Source organism: Pteronotus mesoamericanus, unplaced genomic scaffold (genome assembly GCF_021234165.1).
Source record: "Pteronotus mesoamericanus isolate MK-2021 breed Mesoamerican mustached bat unplaced genomic scaffold, CSHL_Meso_final contig_90, whole genome shotgun sequence".
NCBI classification, from domain to species: Eukaryota; Metazoa; Chordata; class Mammalia; order Chiroptera; family Mormoopidae; genus Pteronotus; species Pteronotus mesoamericanus.
Genome location: NW_026555277.1, coordinates 2,561,143 through 2,582,763, shown reverse-complemented (window position 1 = coordinate 2,582,763; position 21,621 = coordinate 2,561,143). Strand labels below are relative to the sequence as shown.

At 42.0% G+C, this 21,621-nt stretch overlaps 1 protein-coding gene across 1 annotated transcript in view; it reads right to left on the bottom strand.

The window, feature by feature from the left end:
- COL4A4 (collagen type IV alpha 4 chain) overlaps positions 1-21,621 on the bottom strand; it is a 100,708-nt gene that overhangs the window by 43,497 nt on the left and 35,590 nt on the right. The window contains exons 15-27 of the mRNA XM_054585604.1: positions 21,506-21,550; positions 21,133-21,186; positions 20,279-20,348; positions 19,611-19,715; positions 16,066-16,230; positions 13,211-13,300; positions 12,087-12,250; positions 7,912-7,984; positions 6,829-6,935; positions 4,593-4,776; positions 3,132-3,200; positions 1,290-1,397; positions 636-854 (exon numbers count right to left, since the gene is read on the bottom strand). Coding sequence (XP_054441579.1) covers positions 636-854; positions 1,290-1,397; positions 3,132-3,200; positions 4,593-4,776; positions 6,829-6,935; positions 7,912-7,984; positions 12,087-12,250; positions 13,211-13,300; positions 16,066-16,230; positions 19,611-19,715; positions 20,279-20,348; positions 21,133-21,186; positions 21,506-21,550 — 1,453 coding nt within the window. The remainder of the gene's footprint in view (positions 1-635; positions 855-1,289; positions 1,398-3,131; positions 3,201-4,592; positions 4,777-6,828; positions 6,936-7,911; positions 7,985-12,086; positions 12,251-13,210; positions 13,301-16,065; positions 16,231-19,610; positions 19,716-20,278; positions 20,349-21,132; positions 21,187-21,505; positions 21,551-21,621) is intronic.

The window sequence follows — 21,621 nt, the reverse complement described above, 5'->3', positions numbered from 1 at the left end:
TTCACTTAAATCTGAAAACCTCTGCCGGGGATCCTGAAGAATCCTTAAGAGATTTCAGAAAAGGGTGTGAACCTCTGCCGCGGCCACCTTCCCATCCTGAGTTTCTCCCCTGCTGCCCTGCCTGCTGCCCCTGTTGGAGTGGAAGCCCTGTCACCCTGCCACCTGTCCAAATCATGCAGCTCATCTGCCAGGGCTCAGCGGGCACCCAGCTCTCCCAGGGTGCGCTCCCTGAACTCCAGCCTGCATTGCTCCGCCCCTCCGAGCTGCTCCTCCTGGTCTGGTCTGTCCTGTCCTTCACCCTGGCAATGGCAGTGGGCAGGTTACATAGTCCTTGCTCCTTGACACTAACACACTGTCCCAAGTCCGAAGCAGGCAGACCGACGCCCAGTAGCTGCTGAATCAAATTGATTCGCCTGAGCCACAGTGAGCTGCTCTGCATTTGAAAACAACCAATAAAATGCAACGGTAACACAGGTTTTCTGAAATGTAATCGGGGTGCCCACATAGGAGGGAAGATGCTTGGGGGACATTTTTATGTTCTAGATTTCTAAGTCAAGATAGTGTAAATGCTCTTCAATGACCTGTTCCAGAGCTGAGCTGGCTTGGTAGACGCAGGGACAGCGCAAACCTCATACCTGCAGGCCCAGGATATCCTGGGTCGCCCCTGAGTCCTTTCAACCCTGGCATTCCCGTAGGACCTCTCTTTCCTGGGGGTCCTGGGTGGCCATAAGCAGGGTCTCCAGGGATTCCTTTCTGACCATCCAGTCCAGGTAAACCAGGAAGGCCTGGGGGCCCAGCCGGAGAGGAGCCCTTGTCCCCTTCCAAACCTGGATCTCCCGTGGCACCACGAACACCTATGGAACAAAAATTGTTTCAATCATTAAACGTAGAAATATAGAGCCTATGCAACTATAAGGCTACTACCTTGGGAAAAAACACATTTTTTAAAAATACAAAGGTATGTAACACGTATTGCTGTTTTTGCCACCTTTTTGCAGGGAAACAAAATGTAATTTTGTGTTTCCTAAACACCGGTGATGTCTCCCTAATTGCTTGCATTCTCTGACAAATAGCTTGTCTGGACTGAGCGTAATAGACCAATAATGGCCTATAGCTCATGCTTCAGGTGAAAGAGGCCCTGAGAACACAAAATTATCATAACACAGCTAAGAGTTTAATGTATCAACAAAACCCTTTTCCCCACCATCTGGGGATCTCGGGCCATTTCCTGGCTAAGAGCACCCAGTTTTAGAATATGTGACTTTCTCAATGAAAAGCCCTTTCCTTACCAGGTGGACCAGGTATTTTTGATGTTCCTGGTTTGCCGGGCTGACCTTTTTGCCCATCCAAACCTCTCAGCCCAGGAGCACCCCAAGGACCTGGAAATCCCTTTGGACCTAAACAACAACAATGAAACACAGACTCAATAAGACACAAATCAAGTGAGAACAAAATAAGGTGATTTTAAAAAATGTATATTAGGTCTGTTTAAGAGTAATTTCTACTTGATGGCAGTAAAGATAAGGCCTAGTCTAGGTGATATACTAATTTTATGAGTCACCTGTCCAAATAGTGTTTCTTAGGCAGCGATTGGGTTCAGGGACTTTATCAGAGGCCGCCCTGGAACGGATTCTTTCTGAAAGTCTTGGGGACGAACACTACACTTCAGGCGAATCTTTCCATACGTTCTCACGCTGGGTCTCAAACACAAATATGCGAGCATAGCCTGTCCTTGTGGGAGGACAGAGACAGCGGCCAGTGTGTGGCCTGATGAGAAAACACCACAGGAAAGGCCCAAGTCTAGTCCCTGCATCTCTCTGCATTTGCCCTTAAATGAAGAATAGGCCAAAAATCCCTGCAAAAGGAATTGAGGGTTTTTATTTTAAACCTTCTGTGATTTCTTACTAAGAAATGCCTCAGGTGAAATAACATACAAATCATGAACTTCATGTCTGAGTGTTTGTTTCCCTTGAGGTGGGAGCTGCTGAAAGTGATCATAAACTGTTTTGATGCATCTATGACAAGGTATCAGTAAATGCAAAAGGGAACATTCAATCAGTCAACCAGCACTGCTTCTCTCCACGATGAGGAATTATACTCCCACACCCTGGCCCTTGCCTTGTGCTGGGCGGACTGTAGTTCCCACGCTTTGATCTCGGGCTTGGCCCTGTGACTTGCTTTGGCCAATGGGATATTAACAACCAAGAAGCAGTGAGGGGCGAACTCTGCCCATAAAGCCCAGCTGTCCTCCTGCATTTCTGCAATCATATGAGACGAGCAGATGCGGGTCCCACATATAGGGTCCACGGGCGACCCCATGTTGCAGACCCAAACCTGGACTTGAGCCTGGGACCAAGTCAACAGATACCATCTGAGATCAGCTGAACCCCACCCAACCGGCAGAGCCATAACAGAGAAAATAAATATTTGTTGTTGTAGCCCATGGAGATTTTGAGGTTGTTATACAATATTATTGTGACAAAAGCTATTGGTTGTGGAGGACAATAAGTGCCACTCGTCATTCAACATTTACATTTTTTGTTGTATAAGATAGAAAGATTAGCGTTAGTGGCTATGCTAGTGCTCGATGGATCAATTTAAGTGACCACTGAATAAAGAAAGGAAAATTGGGCAAAATTATATAGATTTGGGGTCTAATTTAGCTATAAGGAAAGTGATTCAAATGAAGCTGTTTCATGAAAGTGAAATCAGGGATGTAGGTATGTGAGCATTTTTCAGGTTGTTTCAGGTCAGAAGTTTGGGTCTCTTGTAAAGCAGAATAGAGAAAAACTTAGTGAGCAAATGATCATTTTTTATTCTTGGGACACAGGACAAGAAAGTAAATAAAATTTTAAAACTCTCAAGGGGCAGACATTTTAACTTACATGTGATCAAATCAAGGTAAATTTTGCTGCACAGAGATATGAAAAACCCGCTTGAAGTGTGCCCAAACCAGCAGACTGGAGACCCAATGTGCACGACTACAAATGCTGCTTTCCCGCAGTCCCTCAAACCTTTATATTAATTTTAGAAATACCCTATTTGCCTGTGGATTTGCTTTTGGTTTATCTACCTTGCCAGCTCTTTCATTCTGGGACATGGATAAGACAGTAACTTCTCAGTGATCGTACCTGGAGGTCCATCAGCACCCGGAGGGCCTGGCTTCCCGGGATAGCTGACGTTATAAAAAATTGTGTCACCTGGAATAATAATTTAAAAAGGTAGCATTCACATCATTGACAGCCCAATGCACTGTGAATCTCAATGACAATTCGATCAATATATTTTTCATAGAGCATATGTAGAATTCAAAGGAAAAGACTCAAAAGTATCGTGGATCACTTGAACTACTTCTATTTCAAATTTCCAGAAAATCTGTCCTAAAATCTGAACTGCAACTCTCAGAGCTGTTACAAACATAAGAGGACTAAGAAAAATATTGGTTCCAAGAAGTATCAGTTTTAATGACATAGAATACTGGATTTGTAGACTCATGGGTGTTGAGTACCGTGAGCAGGTTTGGTAAATCATGAAATAGCAGCAAGTACCCGTGCTGAGTTCAGGAGATTCGGCTCCTAGTTCAGATGCAGGGGGGACTGTGCAAATAGAGAGACTGGGCAGAACATTAATAACAGCCACCATTTACTGAGGGTCTGGCCTGGGTCACATGCTGTAAAAAGATATGCCTTGTCTTCGTAATGACTGCAGCATGGTTACTGTCATCTCCCATTCTAATCAGGGAGGAAAATAAGGCTCCAGGCATGTGCCTCTGAGACCCCTTCTCCTTTAAAATGGGATGTTCCTTTTTGATCATAGAAATAATATCTCATAATGTATTATTTCATATGCTCTCAAATCACAAACATATGAGATGAATAAAAATAACGTTAGATTTTGATGGGTCCCAGACCATGATTTTAAACCTTATTGAATTCCAAGTTATTTGCCTTTCTAAGTTGTCACATCAAGAACCAAAGATATTATTCTCTTCTGAAATTTCACAATTAACAATGTAGCCCAACGTGTATGTACATATTACAAAAGAAAGAAATCTTAAACAAATCCTCTTCCAGTCTTTTAAAAAGTTTACAGCTATAATACTGCAGATCATTTTATTGTTCGAAATTCATAAAACTGTCATATATATTTAAAATCCTTTCTTTTTTCTCCCAAAAATGCTTACAAATGGGTTTTCAGAGACAATGTAATGTGTTTTTTAAATGAAACTCTAGTGTTTTTGCTTTTCTTAAATTAAAATACACTGCCTTATCTCAGAAGATTGTAAAAATAGATATTTTGAATACGGGCATACATGTAATTTTAATACAGTCAGATTGTATTAGTTGATACTGAGAAGTAAATAAAAGACAACTTTGATATGCCGAACAAAGCAACAAAGACATCTTATCATTTTAAAGATTTGTTTTAAGTATGGACCATGTGGTGATGCTTCTGTTTGTTTGACAATATTGAAGGTGGAATTTTATTCAGTGGCTCTGCCACAGCTCTAATAACTGTGGCCCGAAGAGAGGCTCACTTGAGCTGCCATGACTTCGCTTGACATACCGTCACGCATAAAGGTTCACAATTACCTTTCTGACCCTTCAAGCCAGCAGGGCCCCTCTCACCCGGGCGGCCTGGGGCTCCTGGTGGGCCCCTTTCTCCCAGTGGGCCAGGAAATCCCAGTCCCGGAGGCCCCCTCGGTCCTTCTCTGCCAGGGGGGCCTGGCCGTCCGGGAGGCCCTCGATCTCCTGGGGCTGCGTCTTCATGATCCCCCTGCGAATGTTCGCATCGTGAGTCAGTTGCCAACCTTGGGAAGTCCATGAACTCACAGTCTAACTGTTAGTCATTGTCACAGGCTAACGAAACACATGCAGGAAGCTCATAATTCCAGGAGACAGGGACTCGACAGCAAATGGAATTTTAACTGATTAACTTAGGTACTTCTTAATATTTTACACACGTATTTACATATAAATGTGATTGGGGTGTGTGTCTTTCACCTCAAACACAAAAAGCTATGCGGCTGTGACGTCTTAAAAATGGAATATGAAATTTTATGGAGAACCATTCTTTATTATTAAATATAATAAAATACAGAAATGAGTAAGTGAATGGAGGTGGGAGCTGGCAAACTGAATAAGCTCTTATGCATTTGGCACTGTTTTCCTGCACTCTTATGAGAAGACCCCAGGGCAGTCTGCATCACCCTCCACATCTGTGGACAACGGGCTCACAAATCCTTGCTCCTCCTGTGTAAGAATTTGACCTTCGGCTAACCGTCTAGTTCTGTCTCTCTGAAAACTATAAAAATCGCATGTCAACTACATTACTAGGCAACCTTACGTAGGGTAAAATCAAACCCAGGAAGCAAAATTTGCCTCTGGTCTGGAAGGACTGGGAAGACCTGCACGAGCCCTCGTTGGAGCTTCCTTCAGCGGTGGCTCCTGTAACTGCCAAGTTCCTTGTGGGGTCCCCACCGGCGGCACTGTGGAGACAACCACCCTTACAGGAAGGAGGCTTTCAGGTCAGGGCTGCCCATACATCTGCCACACACAGATCTCATCTCCTTCACCCCAGCTGAGGACCCAGCTGCAGGGACTCTTGCTCACGAGGAATGTCTGATGCTGCCCTACTGACAAGTTGAGGGTCCTGTCTCCTATCCTTCTGAATGGGCTGGTCCCAAATTGATATATAACAGTGTTGTGAGTCTCTATGGTTTCAGTGAGCCTACAAAGACCACCCCACGCCAGTGGGTATAATAGAAATTCCTCTCCCAATTTTATCTGTAAATATACTTTGGGTTTACACTATTAGGTTAGTGTACACGAAGACAACTGCCACTCAGTGACATTCGTTCTAAATAGTTTGTCAAGTGGAAGAATGACTTAAACAGGGACTACCAAGCCTAGAGCAGAGAACATTATTCACATAATTAAAGTCAGCTGAAAGACCAGAAAGCCATAAACATTATCTGATCTGACTTCTAAACTTCTGTCTCTTATTCACATGCATTCTCTACGAATGACTTCCTATAAAATCAGAACATTGATTCTCCCCTATTACAACACAGTCTGGTGGAAGTACCATGTGCTTTGGAATAAGGCTGAATGGAGTTTTTAACTCCTGTTTAGCCTGCTTGATAGGTAGAGGACCCTGAGTAACCTTACCGTAAAACTGGAGAGATAACTGCTCTTCAGAAGCCTACTATTAGGAGTAAACATCTAGCTCACTTTCTGTGCAATGGTAAGCATTCAGAAATACCTCATACCCAGGATAGTTTAAATTCCTAAGCATTGAAACATGTCCCACAGTCCTTTTTTATGACCTTCATTACCTACACATGGTCTCCACACAAAACAAGCTTGAAAAATGCAGGAATATCATTTATCAATGGATTTTCCATCAGCCAATACATCAATGTAGTGTATTTGTACTAGTTTATCCTTTTTTGCGTGCTCCTTCCCTCACGTGCTTCTTCACTAGGGAACAGAACTCAAAGTAATTATCAGGACCTGTGCTCTGTTCTCCACCCTACAGAGTCAACGGAACAGGCCTCTCATCAGCATGGGCTTTGAAGATACAAGGGGAAAAAAACACCACAAGAGTGATTCAAAGACTGGAGACAGAAAGTCTTGCTGTGACTGAACTGCCACTCAGGATTTTAGACCATCTGCCAATATGCCATACCTTTTATAACAACTACTTTTTGTGGCAGTGAATCAAAGGTGGCATTGATTTCCAGCACGTAACACTTTATCAAGGCAGAGCAGATGCTATGTGCCCATGTAAGAACGTGAAATTCCGTAGCAGAAGAATTATACAGACCGGGAGTCCTGGATCCCCTTTTGCTCCAGGATGTCCATCCAAACCATGTTGTCCCCGCTCTCCTGGAAGTCCTGGGAGCCCATCAGGACCTCTTTCCCCTTTGCGTCCTGGGAACAAAAGCCAAAAAGATATTCAAGCCTTTATCAGGAGTGGGTGACCTAGAAGAAGACTTGGGACTAAAGATAAAGGCATGACCTTGACCCCGTGTGAGCTGGGAGAGATTCCCCTGAGTGTCCCACTTGCCTAATCACACAAAGGCAAGTGTGCAAAAGTCATAGGGGAGATGACAATCGCCAGACCCATTGAATCTTCCATTTGGGAAACGTTCCTCTTCCCGTTCTGACAGGGGGGTTCTGTATGGAGATGCCCATCACAACAGCATCTCCCCTCATTGTGTAATGTCAAACATGGTGCTCCACCTCCTGGCCACAGTGAACGGGGATGAGTCATGGTTGCGCACTTGCCCCAGGCCAGTCCAATCCTTCCTGCAATTTGTTTCTAACTGGAGCTGAGAAGGTAGAGCTGTCTTTATATCAGGTTGGAAGAACTCGGAGCTCTATGTACCCACAGCCCAGTGAAAGCTACTCTTGGGGGGAAAGTGCAGACGGCACAACGAAATATGCAAGATGCAGGGACAGCTTCCTGTGCAGTTGTCCCTTGCAAACCCTACATCTAATCTTTCACATTTTGTTTAATTAGCCAATAAATTACTTTTTCCTTACACTACTCCAATCTGGATTTCTGTCACTTTACAACCAATATATTCTTGATTAGGACAGGATCCTATAATGCAGTGAATAAACACTAGGTAAGTCAAAGGAACTGTTCCAAACTCAGCTTCCCAACAATGCAGATTTGAAAAGGTAACTAAAGGAGCATGTATGTTTTCAAATGAGAGACAGAGGGTTTGACACTCAACATTCACATGACTCCATGAAGGACCGAGAGCATTTTTTAAAGAAATCTCAGTAGTAATCCTAAGTCTTGTTGTAGAATTGATCTGTGGTCACCAGGGAAATTGCTGCAAGAGGAAAGTTCATGTATCATTCATAAGATTCCAGTTAAGTAGTTAGCAAGGCTCACCTTTAACTCTTGCTACAACCATGTCTCCCTTTTCTCCTTTGTTGCCAGGTGGTCCTGGAGCGCCAGGTTCTCCCTTGGTGAAAAATAATAGCAACAGATCAGTCTGTGATGGGTCAAAGGTTATTCACATTCTTGTATATCTAATCTCTCTTCTTTCCTTCTAGTCACCTGTTCTAGATTCTAGTTTGGCACCCCTGGTCTCCCTCTCCCTCTTGCCTTCCAAAATGGGCCCTGCCTTACAAAATCAAGGGTCTTGAATTGCATGTAAAAGCTGGTGGATCTGAATATTTCTGGACCTAAGTCAACAGAAATTTATCAACACCAATTTCCTGGTTGTGCCAATGCACTAGGATTATGTAAGACATCATTGTGGGAAGCTGGGTCAAGGGTATGCAGGAGTTCTCTGAATGACCGTGTGACTTCTTGTAAGTAAAACTTTATTTTGAAAGAAAATCTTATAGTTAGAAAAAACTTTTAAAATTATCTTGGGCTTTGTAATGCAGAATTAAAAGGAGAGGGGTAGGTTAACCATGGCAGCTGCCACAAGAGCTGAAGGTAGAAGTTTAGAGATGAGTTTGTGATTAAAGAGGTTGAGGTTGAGGGAAGTTAATGAGCAAGAGAAGGGAACACAGAAACCCTTGCTAGAATCAGCACATTTACTCTGTAGAGCAAGTGAACAACTACCATATATTTACCATGTATAATGTGCAGTTTTTGCCCAAATTTTTGAGGGAAAAATAAGGGTGTGCATTATACGTGGGTGGTCCTAAAACGAGGGTGCACATTATACAGGACAAAATATGAGCATAACATTGTATTAAATAGCAAGCCATGTCAAAAATCTAGAACCCTACTGTTTGTGTATTGGAGTGGCCAAGCCACTCCATGAAATATTTACAATATTTCAATATTTACAATATTTCAGTAAATATTTTAGTAAGTATAGAAACACTAAACATACCTGAAGGTTACTTATCTGGTAATAATCAAAAAACATAGGCCAGAATTTTGAAAGGAGGCAAAACTGACTGAGGAGACCGTTTGCTTTGCTGTCACACGTCCTGTTGCCTTATTTCCATACAGTCTTACAACGTGTAGCAGCAGGCCCAATTGTCTTTTTAACTGGCCCTTACTTATTTGCAAGCAGTGACGTGTAAAGGGAAGAAGCTGCCAGCGAGATGAGCCCAACGGCAGCGTCAAACACTGAGAATGTAAAGAAGGCAAATATGCACAAAACAGGCATAGAAACTGAAATGGACGTAATGGTTGGGAGCCATTTTGTGCAGAGAAAATAGAGCTACACACACACCAGCCACTCAGTAACCCAAGAATGTCCCTCCAGTATAACATCCCAAGGGCGACAATGTCTATGAGGCATCCATACAGTGAGTGGAAAAAATGTCTTAGTAGAAATAGCCAAATTCAACAGGAAAGGAACTTAAGAAACCATAAAGTGCTCATATGGCTTGAGCATTGCTTAAATTCTTATTTTTACTATCTATGCTAAGTTGTAAGGGACAAAGGAACAGGGCCAACGTGGTTGGCACATAGTGTCCGGTCCAAGAGATGGAAAATGAAGATGTCCTTCTGATGGACAGAGTATCAACAGAAAACTATTCTCATAGCACTTGACCAATAACTCCCCAGAGAGAGAATACCAGGACTGCTCACAAACACCCTGGAAGAAGAGGTGCACCTTAGGAGTCTGAACAGTCTATCAGTGAGCACACTGGCAACCGAGAATGTATTACAAATTGCTCTAATGTTCTGCTGATGCAGAAATTTAATTACTAGAGTCAGATCCTAGACTTAGTTGCACTAGTAAGAAAAAACAATTACCAGCACCGTTTTTATATTTCACTAAGGAGACATTCATTTACTGAGAACCTACAAAGAGCCAGGCATTATTCTGAGTCCCGAGGACAGAGCAGTTAACAAACCGTCTGCCTTCATGGCACTGAGACTCTAGGGAAACAAATGTTGAATCTCCGAAATTCCTGGGGCAGAGAGGGTCCCAGCCACTTTGAGATTGAGAGCTACTTTTCACAACTGTGAGACCCGAGATCACTAAACACGTGTGTTAACACAACCACCCAATCTCAGCAGCAACAAGAATGTCCTCTCTGCCAGGCATGTACTAGTTGTTTCACACACAGTCTAGATCGGGGACTTCACCCGCAGGTGCCCCAATGGCCGTGTCCTTCCGAGGGAAGCAGGTGGGTGGCCATGGTGGGGACTGGAGAGCCCAGACCTCCTCCCACGGGCACAGCCACCTCTGAGCTTCTAGCAGCTGTGGGAATGCACTGACCCTGTGTTAACGAACTTCCAGTTCTCCAGGGCGACCCTGAATCTCACATTAACAATTCAAAAAGAAACAGTGAGATGTACGAAGGAGTGAGAGCACCCACAGTGACTGTCTGTTGTTCCTTCATGCTTCCTCCATCTGTCCATCCCTCTCTCCCTCCTTTCCCTTCACGGTGTCCCCTAGTATGAATGGGGTCCCTAACTGTGGCCACAAAGCAATAAATTTAATGCAGAAAAGTTATACAGACAGAATCACACACAGAACAAAGACATCCGAAATACAGCCAGTCCAAAGACGTAAGCCCCGGAGCACCCAGATTACGTAAAGTCTAGCCAGGAAAACCCTGGATGAACTAGTAATCCACACTTCAAGATGTTAGCCCTGAGAAGCAACTCAATAGGAAGCCACAAAAATATTTTAGAGCCCATTAAATCTTCATAAGGAGATGAGGTAGTAACAACAAAAAAAATGACTATGATAAAATGTTGAATTAGAAAAGCAGACTATAGAATGCAAATTACTTAATAATTACAACCAAGCCGGTCCCCCATACGTGCGTGAAGGACCTAACTTCCTGTGGAACAGATTTTGCAAATGCAACGGGCCGTGCAGGGGCAGCTGGCTTATCACCCTCACTTCAGGGTCTCAGACCGGGACCTTATTTTTGTGGGATTTCCTGGGAGAAGTGGAAAACATACATGGCTGCTGATCCCGGGATTAAGCGCCTTGAACAAGGAGGGAAAGAGGGTCTGTCTCCAGCCCGCAGAGGAGTGTCCCAGGGCCATGATTTTATTCTGAGGGGCAGCTCAAAGGCTCTGCCTCAACCTGAGCCACTTGTAATGGTCAGCGAATGAGAGTCATTTTGAGATACATCTCATCCACTCTCTGGCACTAAATATCACCTAAACTCTGACAGCGTCAATATGCATATCTCCAGCCTCTACTTCTGATCTGAATCCTTAACTTATAGATCATCCCCCATGCCTAATTGACATCTCCACTTGTTTGTCTACTAGGCACCTCAAACTTAAATGTCCCCAGTGATATTGCTTCCTCTCATCAACCCACGGCTGCTCCTCACGTTGTCTTTGCCGTCTTGGCTCCAGCCTTTATGTCCCTCCTTCTCACGTTCCACGTCCCAGCTAACAGCCAGCCTGTCCGCTCTACCTTAGACATGCATCCAGAATCCGACCACTTCCCACCACGCCCTCCACTACCGTGGAAATCCGCGCACGGTCTTTGTCACCAGGATTGCTGTAGCCATCGCCCTGCTCCTCCCTGTGTCCCCGAGGGTCTGTCTTTAACAGGGCTACAAGGATGATCCATTTGAAATGAATGTCAGATTGTCTTTCTTGTCTTAAAACTCACCCCCAGCTGTTCTGTGTCATCCAGAGAAAAAACTCAAATTCCACCCGCCTGCAACGCCCCGTGGACAGCAGCCCCTCCTAACCCCCAGCCATTCCTTTGACTTTGTCTTCTCCTGTTCTGCCCCTCACTCTCTCCACTCAAGTCTGGGTGGTGATGGCCTTGACTGCCACGTACCGCACTGTATATTTATGCATCAGTCTGTTATATGGAGTATGTCCTCCCAACAGGGTAGAGGCCCCGAGGGAGCCGAGACTGTGTTCTGGTCCCTGCTGTACACTTAACACCTGCAATGGCACGTAGAACATAGCAGGTGCTCAATAAATATGAGTCAAATGGATGGATGGATGGGGGAATGAATGTATACAGATGATTGGGACATTAATATATTTACAGGCTCAAAACATAAAAATACATATCAAACTATAAATTAGAAACAGGTCCAGTTGAATTCAATCTCTGTCTCCTTTAATTAGAAAGATTGCTACTGGTAGGAATTACTCACTGGTGGCCCTGGAGATCCTTCAGCACCAGGAGGGCCTGGGTGACCTTTTTCTCCAGGCCAGCCAGGGGGCCCCAAGTCTCCCTTACTACCCTGCCTCCCAGGAAGTCCTGGGAGGCCCGGCGAGCCCATGGGACCAGGCTTACAGGCACAGAGCCCCGCATTTCCTAGACAGGGAATAAAAGGCAGCTTTGTCATTTCCCAAAAAAGGCTTTAGCTAACAAAATCAATAGTAAAAATCAAAGTCAAAAGTGTCTAATGAGCACAGTTCTTACGGCAGACACCTGATAAAGTGTGGTAAGGGGCATTGGGCACCGGGTGGGGATATCTAGGCATGGTCTGTATGGGGTGGATATAGCGTTTCTATACAAATGGGGTATTTTGAGGCTTAACAAACTCATCTTGACAAATTCTAGGGAAAAATCTGATGTCAAATTCTAGTTAAAAAAACTTTAAAAATAAGAAAGTTTCTAATTTTTGGAAGTTTAAAAGCCTCTTATTTGGTTCTTACTAAAAAGATCTCTTAATTGGTCCCTGCTAAAGAATCAACAACAAAAATTTGTTTAGAATGTAAACCCCAAACATTTAAGGAAACAAAACAATATGTGAGGAGGGATTATTGAATGCATTGAACGTTATAGCTGACAATTCACTACAATGCATTTGCTAATCATCAGGACTTTGAGTCTTAAAAACATCTTTAAGCTAGTCGAACTCATCAGCTCTCATCCCACCTGACCCAGTTGGTCAAAAAGGCACCAATCAATTTAGGGTAGAGAAATAGCACCACAGGCATTGGATGAGTCTGGGAAATACGAGACCCACAGAGAGAAACTGAAATAACAGATCAATACTGTACTCCCTCTGCTCCTTCTGAGGAATCAAGAGGAATCTGAGGAAGCTAATGAATCTTGTGAAAAAGTTACCACTCTGAGGCAAATGTCATGGCAGGTAAGTTTCTCCTTTGTACTCTAAGACTTTGAGTTTTGGTAAGATCTAATCACGTGATGAGCACATAGTGAGTTGGAGTACTCATTGGGATAACTAGGGTAACAAATCTAAGCGAAATGCCACATTGCACATGTAAAAATGCTTCCCTAGAAAGTCTACCTTTGATCCATACTTGCCTTTTTCTCCTTTTGAGCCTCTTCTTCCTGGAGGACCCATTTTGCCTTTCACTCCTTGTGGTCCAGGGTACCCAACTCTACAATATATGGCTTTATAGTGGGAGAGGGGATGGGCAGAGAGAATCATACAATTTTTTGTGAATGTCTCCTGCAGAACAAGTGGAAGTGTCTTTTGCACTTACATCTTCCCCCCGGCCCCGTTCTTTCTTCCATTCATTCCATTCTTTCTCTCTCATAGAAGAACAGATGATACAATTGTCACATAATGCTTCTGCCACCATAACCTTTGGTAAAGCCAAAGGCCTCAGTACTGATTAGTGGGTTGCAGAGCAAAGCAACAGACAACAAAAGAAGCAAACATACCAAAACAAAACAAGTAAACAAAAACCCAAGAGGGGGTGTGTCACAAGGATCTTCTTCCCCCTCGATCATCAGTGATTGCCTAATGAGGAAAGCATGAGGCAGAGCTTGTAAAAACAAAAATTCAGAGCTATGTTACTAAAGATGATACATACAATGCAAACAAGAAATTCCTTGATCTCCCTCATATTCCAGTTAAATAACATACAGTAAAAGAATGTTATAAAAAGGCATAAACCTCAAAACAAAGGAAAGGAAAAGGAAATAACGGCAAAAATAGAAGAAGACTTAGCAGGCCCTAAAAAAGCTGAATTTTAAGTAGGCAGTAAGAAAAGCAAAGGAAGAATACAATTTATATGAGAAATCCCTCCCGAAGTTCAGGAATTGGGACCTCTGAAGTAGAGTGACAATGAGTCGTCCCCAAACAAAATAATTTGTTGCAGAAACAGCCAAACTATGAGATCCTCTTCTTAAAAGCTATAGCAGGATAAAATGACAACCCCCCAAAACTGAAGGAAATGGTTCAGCAGAAAGAAAACTTAGATAGAAACTATACAGTTTAAAGAGCAGGTGAAGGAAGGCATTTTATCACTGAAACATGAACAGGTTGCTGCAAACATTAAAAGAGAACAAGAGCAACAGCAAAATCCTTGGAAATTAGGAAAACAATATGTGATTGTAGAAATTTTAAAATTCAGGAGCAGAGTTAGAATATAGAGTTGAGAAAATATCCCAGAAAATGTTGCAGAAAAAAGTAAAGAAAAATAGATTAAAGATTTTCACTTTTGCTTTGTGGGACGATGCTCCAACCAAGTGAGCCACACCAGTCAGAGCAGTTAAAGAATTTCAAAAGAGACTTGTAGGATTGACTCTCTGGCAAATCTACAGAGTCCAGAAAGAAAACAGGGAGAGGGGAAGAGGAGAGAATGGCACAAAGAAATACTTCAGGAAATTGATTTTCAGCAATGAAGGATTTATGTTGGATTGCAACTGCCCACTGAGTGCAAATAAATGCAAATGTACCCACACAAAAAAGCAAATCATTATGAAATTTAAGGACATTAAAAATAAAGGAAAACATAGAATTTCAAGGAAAACATAAAATTTCAAGGAAAACATATTTCAAACAAATGATCAAGTATCTAAATGTTAAACTTTTCAGTAACAACATGGGAAGCTAGAAGACATCAAAGAATGCTTTCAAAAACCTGAAGGAAAAGTATTTCCAACCTAAAATTTTATACTCAGCCAAATGATTGATTAAATACTACAGTAGACTAATGTCATTTTCTGACAGACAAAAATCCCTCAGATTTATACTTTTTCCCCAGGAAGTACAATGAGAGAACAAACCACCAAAAGAAATACATAAGTTGTAAGAAACACAGAGACAGAGAGAGACCGAGGATAACGGTGAAGGCAGATCTCAAGACAGCATCTCAGCAGCAGATTAAAAATGCCACCTGCCCTAACTTGGACAGGTCAAAAGCTCTAGGAGAGGTTTATTCAAAGAGATAACACTGACAGAATATTCAATGAGTTATAACGTACTATTGGAAGATTATGCAGTTCTCAGGGGGTTGAGGTTGAATTAGCAAACACACAAAGAAAACAATACAAGTGTTAACAAAATGTTGTGCTGGAAAAGTAATGATATATAGTTATAATATGTGACTGAACTGGTGAATAGCATTTTATAACTATTCATTATAAACACTGAATATTTAACTCAAATTATCATACTAACTATATTTTCCAGTTAGCACACATGCGGTTGGGAGGGAAGAAAAAGACAGCTAAGTTCATATTGTATGGTGGGAGGTCAAAAGATAATACTAGAACCAAAAAATTAAGAAATAACAATACAAGTATGTTGAATGGCATCATAGAGACAACAAAAGATCCAGGGAGGAATAGAAGGAGGGGTTGCCTAGGATGGCAGTTCATCATAACTGGCTTTGTTGTACAGTCTGACTCCTAAGCCAGGTCCATGTAAAGCTCAGATAAAAACTGACACTACATTTAAAAATAAAAATTAGCCCTCACTGGTGTAGCTCAGTGGATTGAATGCCGGCCTGTGGAGCAAAAGGTTGTAGGTTCAATTCACAGTCAGGGCACATGCCTGGCTTGTGGGCCAGGTCTCCAGTAGAGGGCGTGTGAGAGGCAACCATACATTGATGTTTCTTTCCCTCTCTTTCTCCCCCTTCCCCTCTCTAAAAAAAAAAACCCAGTAAGTACATCTTTAAAAAATAAAAATAAAAATTATATTAATAAAATTCTATTATCCCACTTAAATTCTCCACCAAATATTTTCATATGCTTTAATTGATGGGATAGTCCAATGTTATTTTACTTTTGCAGCATTAATAATACCAACTTGGCTCAAGGAATGTCAAACAATTTATAAAAGACTTAGAAAATTACACTTTCTGAATGACACTACAAATAGAAAATCCAACATGACTGCTAGTGAATGTGAGAGAGGAGCACTTTACCATCTGATCCTGGAGGTCCCTGAAGTCCTGGCGGTCCAGGCAACCCAGGTGGTCCTGGGTGCCCTGGTTTCCCTGGAGCCAAGTCAGGTCTCCCAGGGATACCAGGTGCCCCTGGAACTCCTGGATGCCCGGGAAACCCTGGCGGCCCGGGGAGTCCCATTATGCCTACAAGGGAAATCAAGAATGAAAAGCACATAGACTCTCAGATTAAACTTTTCTGTAGAAGAAATCAAATCAGTATATTCTTCCTTGGGCTATGAAGGTTTTCAAGGGAAAAACAATGTAATTAAAAAAGAGTAACTGAATATCCAGCCATCAAAATGCCTCACCTTCTATGAAACAAGCACACAAGTGGAAACAAACAGGTCTGGGGAATTAGGTTTTATTTACTTGTCCCCATTCTTTAGGATTATTGGGAAAGAAATATATATCATCTAGTTAAAATTATTTTTTTCAATCTTTCCACCTTGATAACTTGGTAAAAATAGTATCAATAAGCATATAGGGCATAAAATACCATGGCAGCTGAGGTGGGTGGGGAAACGCTGAGGTGCTGCATTTGAACATGACCTCTTTCTCTCTGGCCCCAGGTATTTAACTTCTTTAATCTTTTATGTCTATCCTAGAGGCCTGTTATGAGAATTAAATAAAATAATCCACATAAGAAGCTTAGTGCAATATCTAGCAATAGCATGAGCTCATCAGATGATTAGATTTTCAGTGTGTTCAGAGGAGGTCAGAGTGAGTAATACAGCTAAAGCTACATCCTGCTTTCTCTGGACATTCTACTCACCTCTCTGGTGGCTTTGGCTTAAGGACAGCTAGAAGCCTTGTATGGGAATGACTACTTCTATTTCTATTTTCCTAAGTATGCCTGGTTCTAGAATCTCTTTGTGGAAAACTGTAGTTTTCAAAGATGGCCACATGGTAGCTCTTGCCCTTCATGTTCTTGTAGAACCTTGACATTCTCCTATCAAGAGGTGAAGGGTTCCCCTCCCTTTGAATGGGGTGGGCTTTCGTGATTGTTTAGACTCCCAACAGCTTCTAGGGCTAGATTATTCAATGTGATGCAGATTCTGCCTTGTGAGCTGAAATACTCCGGACTGGGGGCCAGGCCCACTGTAGAAGCAATCTCACTGCTCTAAAGCTGCCACTTGGTAAGGAAGCCTAAATGACGTAGAGAGCCCACCGACAGGGGCCCTGAGACTACGTGGCAGATACAGAAGGGAGAGGCCTGGCCAGTTCTCACACTCCTTTTCCTGCCTGCAACCAATCCTTGGTCCTAGGATGACTAAGTTTAGTCCTTCCTAAATTCTTGAACCACGGAAAGAGTGAAAGGTAATATTATGATTGTTGTTATTTTAAGCCACTAGGCTTGGATGATATGTTCATCAAGAGAAAACTGAAATCCTGTCAGTAATCAGGAATAGAGCATGCTAGTTAAATAATGGCTTTCATGATGGTGTGCGTATGTGTGGGGGCTTTGCACATGTCTCCACACATTATCTTTACTGCAAAGTTTATGCCTCATAGATCAGTCATGGAAAATTTAGGCCAAATATGAATAATAATAATAGCTAACATCAGTGGGTCTTCCCTATATGCCAGTATGTAGTCTAATAACTGTATACATATTACTTCTTCAACCCTAACAAGAACTCCATTTTGCAGATGTGAAAACTGAGGCACTGAGAGGTTTAATAGATGCCCAAGATCACACAGTTTATAAGTAACAGAACCTGGAATGTTGGTGGCCTATAGTGTAAATGCATAGCTATTTCACTATACTATACTAAGTCACAAGCTTAATCACAGGTAGCTGACTCCAAAGGCCTGCTTACTTCATGATAAATACTATAGGTGATTATACAACAAAATATGTACACTAAGGGCCATACATACATTGATGTACGTAAGACAAAATGAGCATGTTTTCCGATGGAAGTGGCTGCTGTCTTGTCCTCACACCATTCCTAAGACCTGACTCTGAAGCTCTGCAATCATCAGATGGATCTGGATGCTGCCTTGTCCCAATGCCAGGGAAAAAGCTCGGCCACCTTCCAACAGGGAGAATGGGCTACAGTGTATGGCATATGTTGGCCACGACCTCCCATTTGTAGAGCAGGAAGTAAATTAAGTTGTAGCCAGAATTAAAATTTTTTTCAGAAAAATAGAATAGCAAAGGCATTTATCATATACCAATAAATGTATTATGTTGTGAAATTTGCATTTCAGTTACATGTATATGTGGACACACACGTGTCTGATATGATATATGTGCAATACAATATGAAATTATTTCTTACTAGGGGTTGTAGCCAAGATTTGAAAGCCATTGAGATAATTCCTGAAATAAAGAAAAAAAGCTTGTGGAATTAAGAGGCTTCCTGTTATATTTGGTTTTTGGTTTTGAATCTGCTGGACACATGTCACTTACTCCCATTGGGTTTCTATTTCAACCTACTAGAGGCACTATTTTATTAAAGATAAATCTGAAAGAGGAAATCTAAGACAAGAGTCTAATTCTTTCTAACCAAAAGTACTCTTATGATTTATATAGTCCTGGGTCAGTAAGCCAAGGCTGCATTATCTAAAGATTAAATGAACTAAACAAAGTTCTGCTACCTTTCTGGCCATCAGATTCTACAAAGTGGAATCTAGGTTCATGCAAGATTAAACAAGGATGCTGTAGTTAACACTTGAATATCTTAGGAAGCTTCTTAATCCTCTCAGTAAATTTAAGAAGAGACAGACTGAATGAAATTCCATTTATTCAAGACTTTCAGAAAATGCCAATATCCTCTAAATTTCTATTCCTAATTTTACTAGGAATGTCACCCAGCCCAGCACTTGAAGGAGTTCAAAGTCCTTATGTCAACACAATTATTTCCCAGGCTCTTCAAATATTACCATGAGTACAGGGGATTTTGTTTTTGTTTTTGTTTTTTACCACGAGCTACTGAAGAGGGGAGAGACGGAGATTGTTGTTTTGTTTTTAACTAAGGCTGAATCAAATTTTACTTTTTAATTTTGAATTTGTATTTCCATATTTCCTGTAGGAGATTTAAGTTGGGGCCTAAGTGGGTGAAGTCACTTTTGACAATTAGATGTCCAAAGCAGAGTCCGCCAAGAGGGTAGGAAGACCGGAAGAAACGCTGTAACCCTGGCAGCAGTTTCCAGATCTTGTCTGCAAGCGATCCTCTTGTGGGGAGCCTGTTTTGCAGACATTTTCCTCACCAGACCCCTGAGATCTTGACTAACTATTTCTGAGGGGCAGCCCAGGATGTCTTCCAAGTGAGTGATTAACTGGTTGGAGTTCAGTGGTTCTTAACTCTGGCTGTGCGTTAGCAATACGAGGTGTTTTTATAATAGCGGATATCTGGGTCCACCCACCAGAGAGTCCAATGTTCTTGGTCTGGGGGAGGCACAGCCCTCAGTGTTTCTGAAACACTCCTGAGGTGATTTCAGTCTCCGTTAGAGATGAGACCCTCTGGTGTGGATGAGGATGCAGCATGCCTGGGTTATAAAAGCCAGAGGACTCGTACCTGGACAGGTTTCCCCTGGTGGACCGGAGGGACCAGGAGGACCAGGAGGCCCAACATCCCCCATTTCTCCATAGCAGCCAGGGAGCCCTGGATCTCCCGGAGGGCCTGCCAAAAATAATGACACTAGTGAATACAAATAAATGTATACCTATATTATAAAAGCCACATGCAATTACTTTTTGTGAGGCTTGCTGAAATACAACTAGGGGACTGTTTTCTCAGTTTCTACCCACATTTCAAGTCTTCTATCTTAGATGGGAGCCCTTCATCGGCCACCACTCTGCAGACACGTGAACTCTAAGCAGTCTGTCTGTCATTGATTTAGGCCTCTCCTGTCTTGGCGGCACCATCTTGGTAGGTCTTAGTCAAATGGTTTTACACATATTTTAACAGCTAAAAAAAAAAACGCTTCTTTCTGAAACATGACATAATAAAAGTCCCAACATACAGTTTACACACTAAAATAAAATTTGATGTCTTATGCCGATAGAGATGAACCGATATGCACACTTCTACTTGCACCTGTACGATTACATATTCATGTTAAAGTTCACAGAGTTAACCTGCCTGAGGTGAAAACTATGGAAATACTGGGACAGAATCTTTTGTCAGGGACATGCAAACCCCATTTCCAAGTAACTAATGAAGGAACAGAATGAAACACAAACCTTTGAATAGAGGAGGTGGAGTCATCAAAAACCCTGGCCGTCCTGGGGGCCCGCGATCTCCAGGGTCTCCCTGAAATCATTCATTCATTGGCTTTTCTTAGGAATATTAATATTTTTCTCATGTTGCCTAGCACTAAATAGATATCAGAAGGACCAAGAGTACATTCATATACGAAATAAGACTATAGGCTGACAAAAGAAATGAATAGTTCATGGAGTTCTAGGAAAAACAGACTTTCTACCTATAACCAATAAAAAATAACCAACCGGCAAAGTTCTCTCAAAAGAAAAGAATGTTTTTAATGTCCATAAAGTTATTCCATACTCATAAATTAGATAGCTCGGAAGCCAGGAAGACTCCATAAATACACTGTGAGCATTCATGTCCAACTTGACTCTCTAGGACAAACAGTTTATTCACTTACAAGATCTGAAGCTATATTTTATTTTAGGAGCAAATATGGTCCCCCTTCACTGTGTCCCCTGAATGCTACCATGGCTTGTCCTGGGCAAGTGCTGAAGGTGAGGTCACAGAGGTTGCAAAGGAAAGAAAAAATTCAATAGTGGTAAAAGCAAAGAGCTCTCCTCAGTTCCCTCTGTTTTTAATCATGTTACTATTTGATCCTCACGGAATTCTTTAAACTTTCATTATTATCCACCTTCAAAAGGATCATTGCTCGAATGTAAAATGTAATCATTGCAACGTGCAATAAAAGTACATATACAAAATTAACTCTGTCTTTTTCCAAAGTTACACTTTGAATCATTCTTTGAAATATTTTTAAAAATATATTGGATGACATAAGGGATGTAGAATTTTGTCAGGCGACACTCAAATAAGTTCACTTTTTTACCTTTGGGCCAGGAAATCCAAATGGCCCCGGATTTCCAGGATTTCCTTGTTCCCCCTATAAATAACCAGACACAGGTCTTCTATTAAAAAATGTATTTGGGTGACAAATTATCTTATTATCATTTAATTTGAACAACACGCACTCACAGAGATTCTGTGCAAAATCTTAACATCTTAACACTACGTTGGGGTTGGAGGAGTTTTGTGCTTTAGTTTTTGCACTCACAGCTAAATCACGTAACTCGTAAAGTAAATGCGTCTCCCTTTCCAACTACTGTGTGCATGCTTGCACGCACTGGCACAACTTTTGAATGACACTCAATTGCATTAACTAATGAAAGTGCATTTATCACCTCCATATGGTGTACATTTACCTTTAATCCCGGAAAACCTGGAGACCCATGGGAGCCAGGCTCGCCCTAATAAATTCACAAAAATCAACAGCAACAGAATTAAATGAAAATACATGCACCAGTTCAAGGAATCGGAT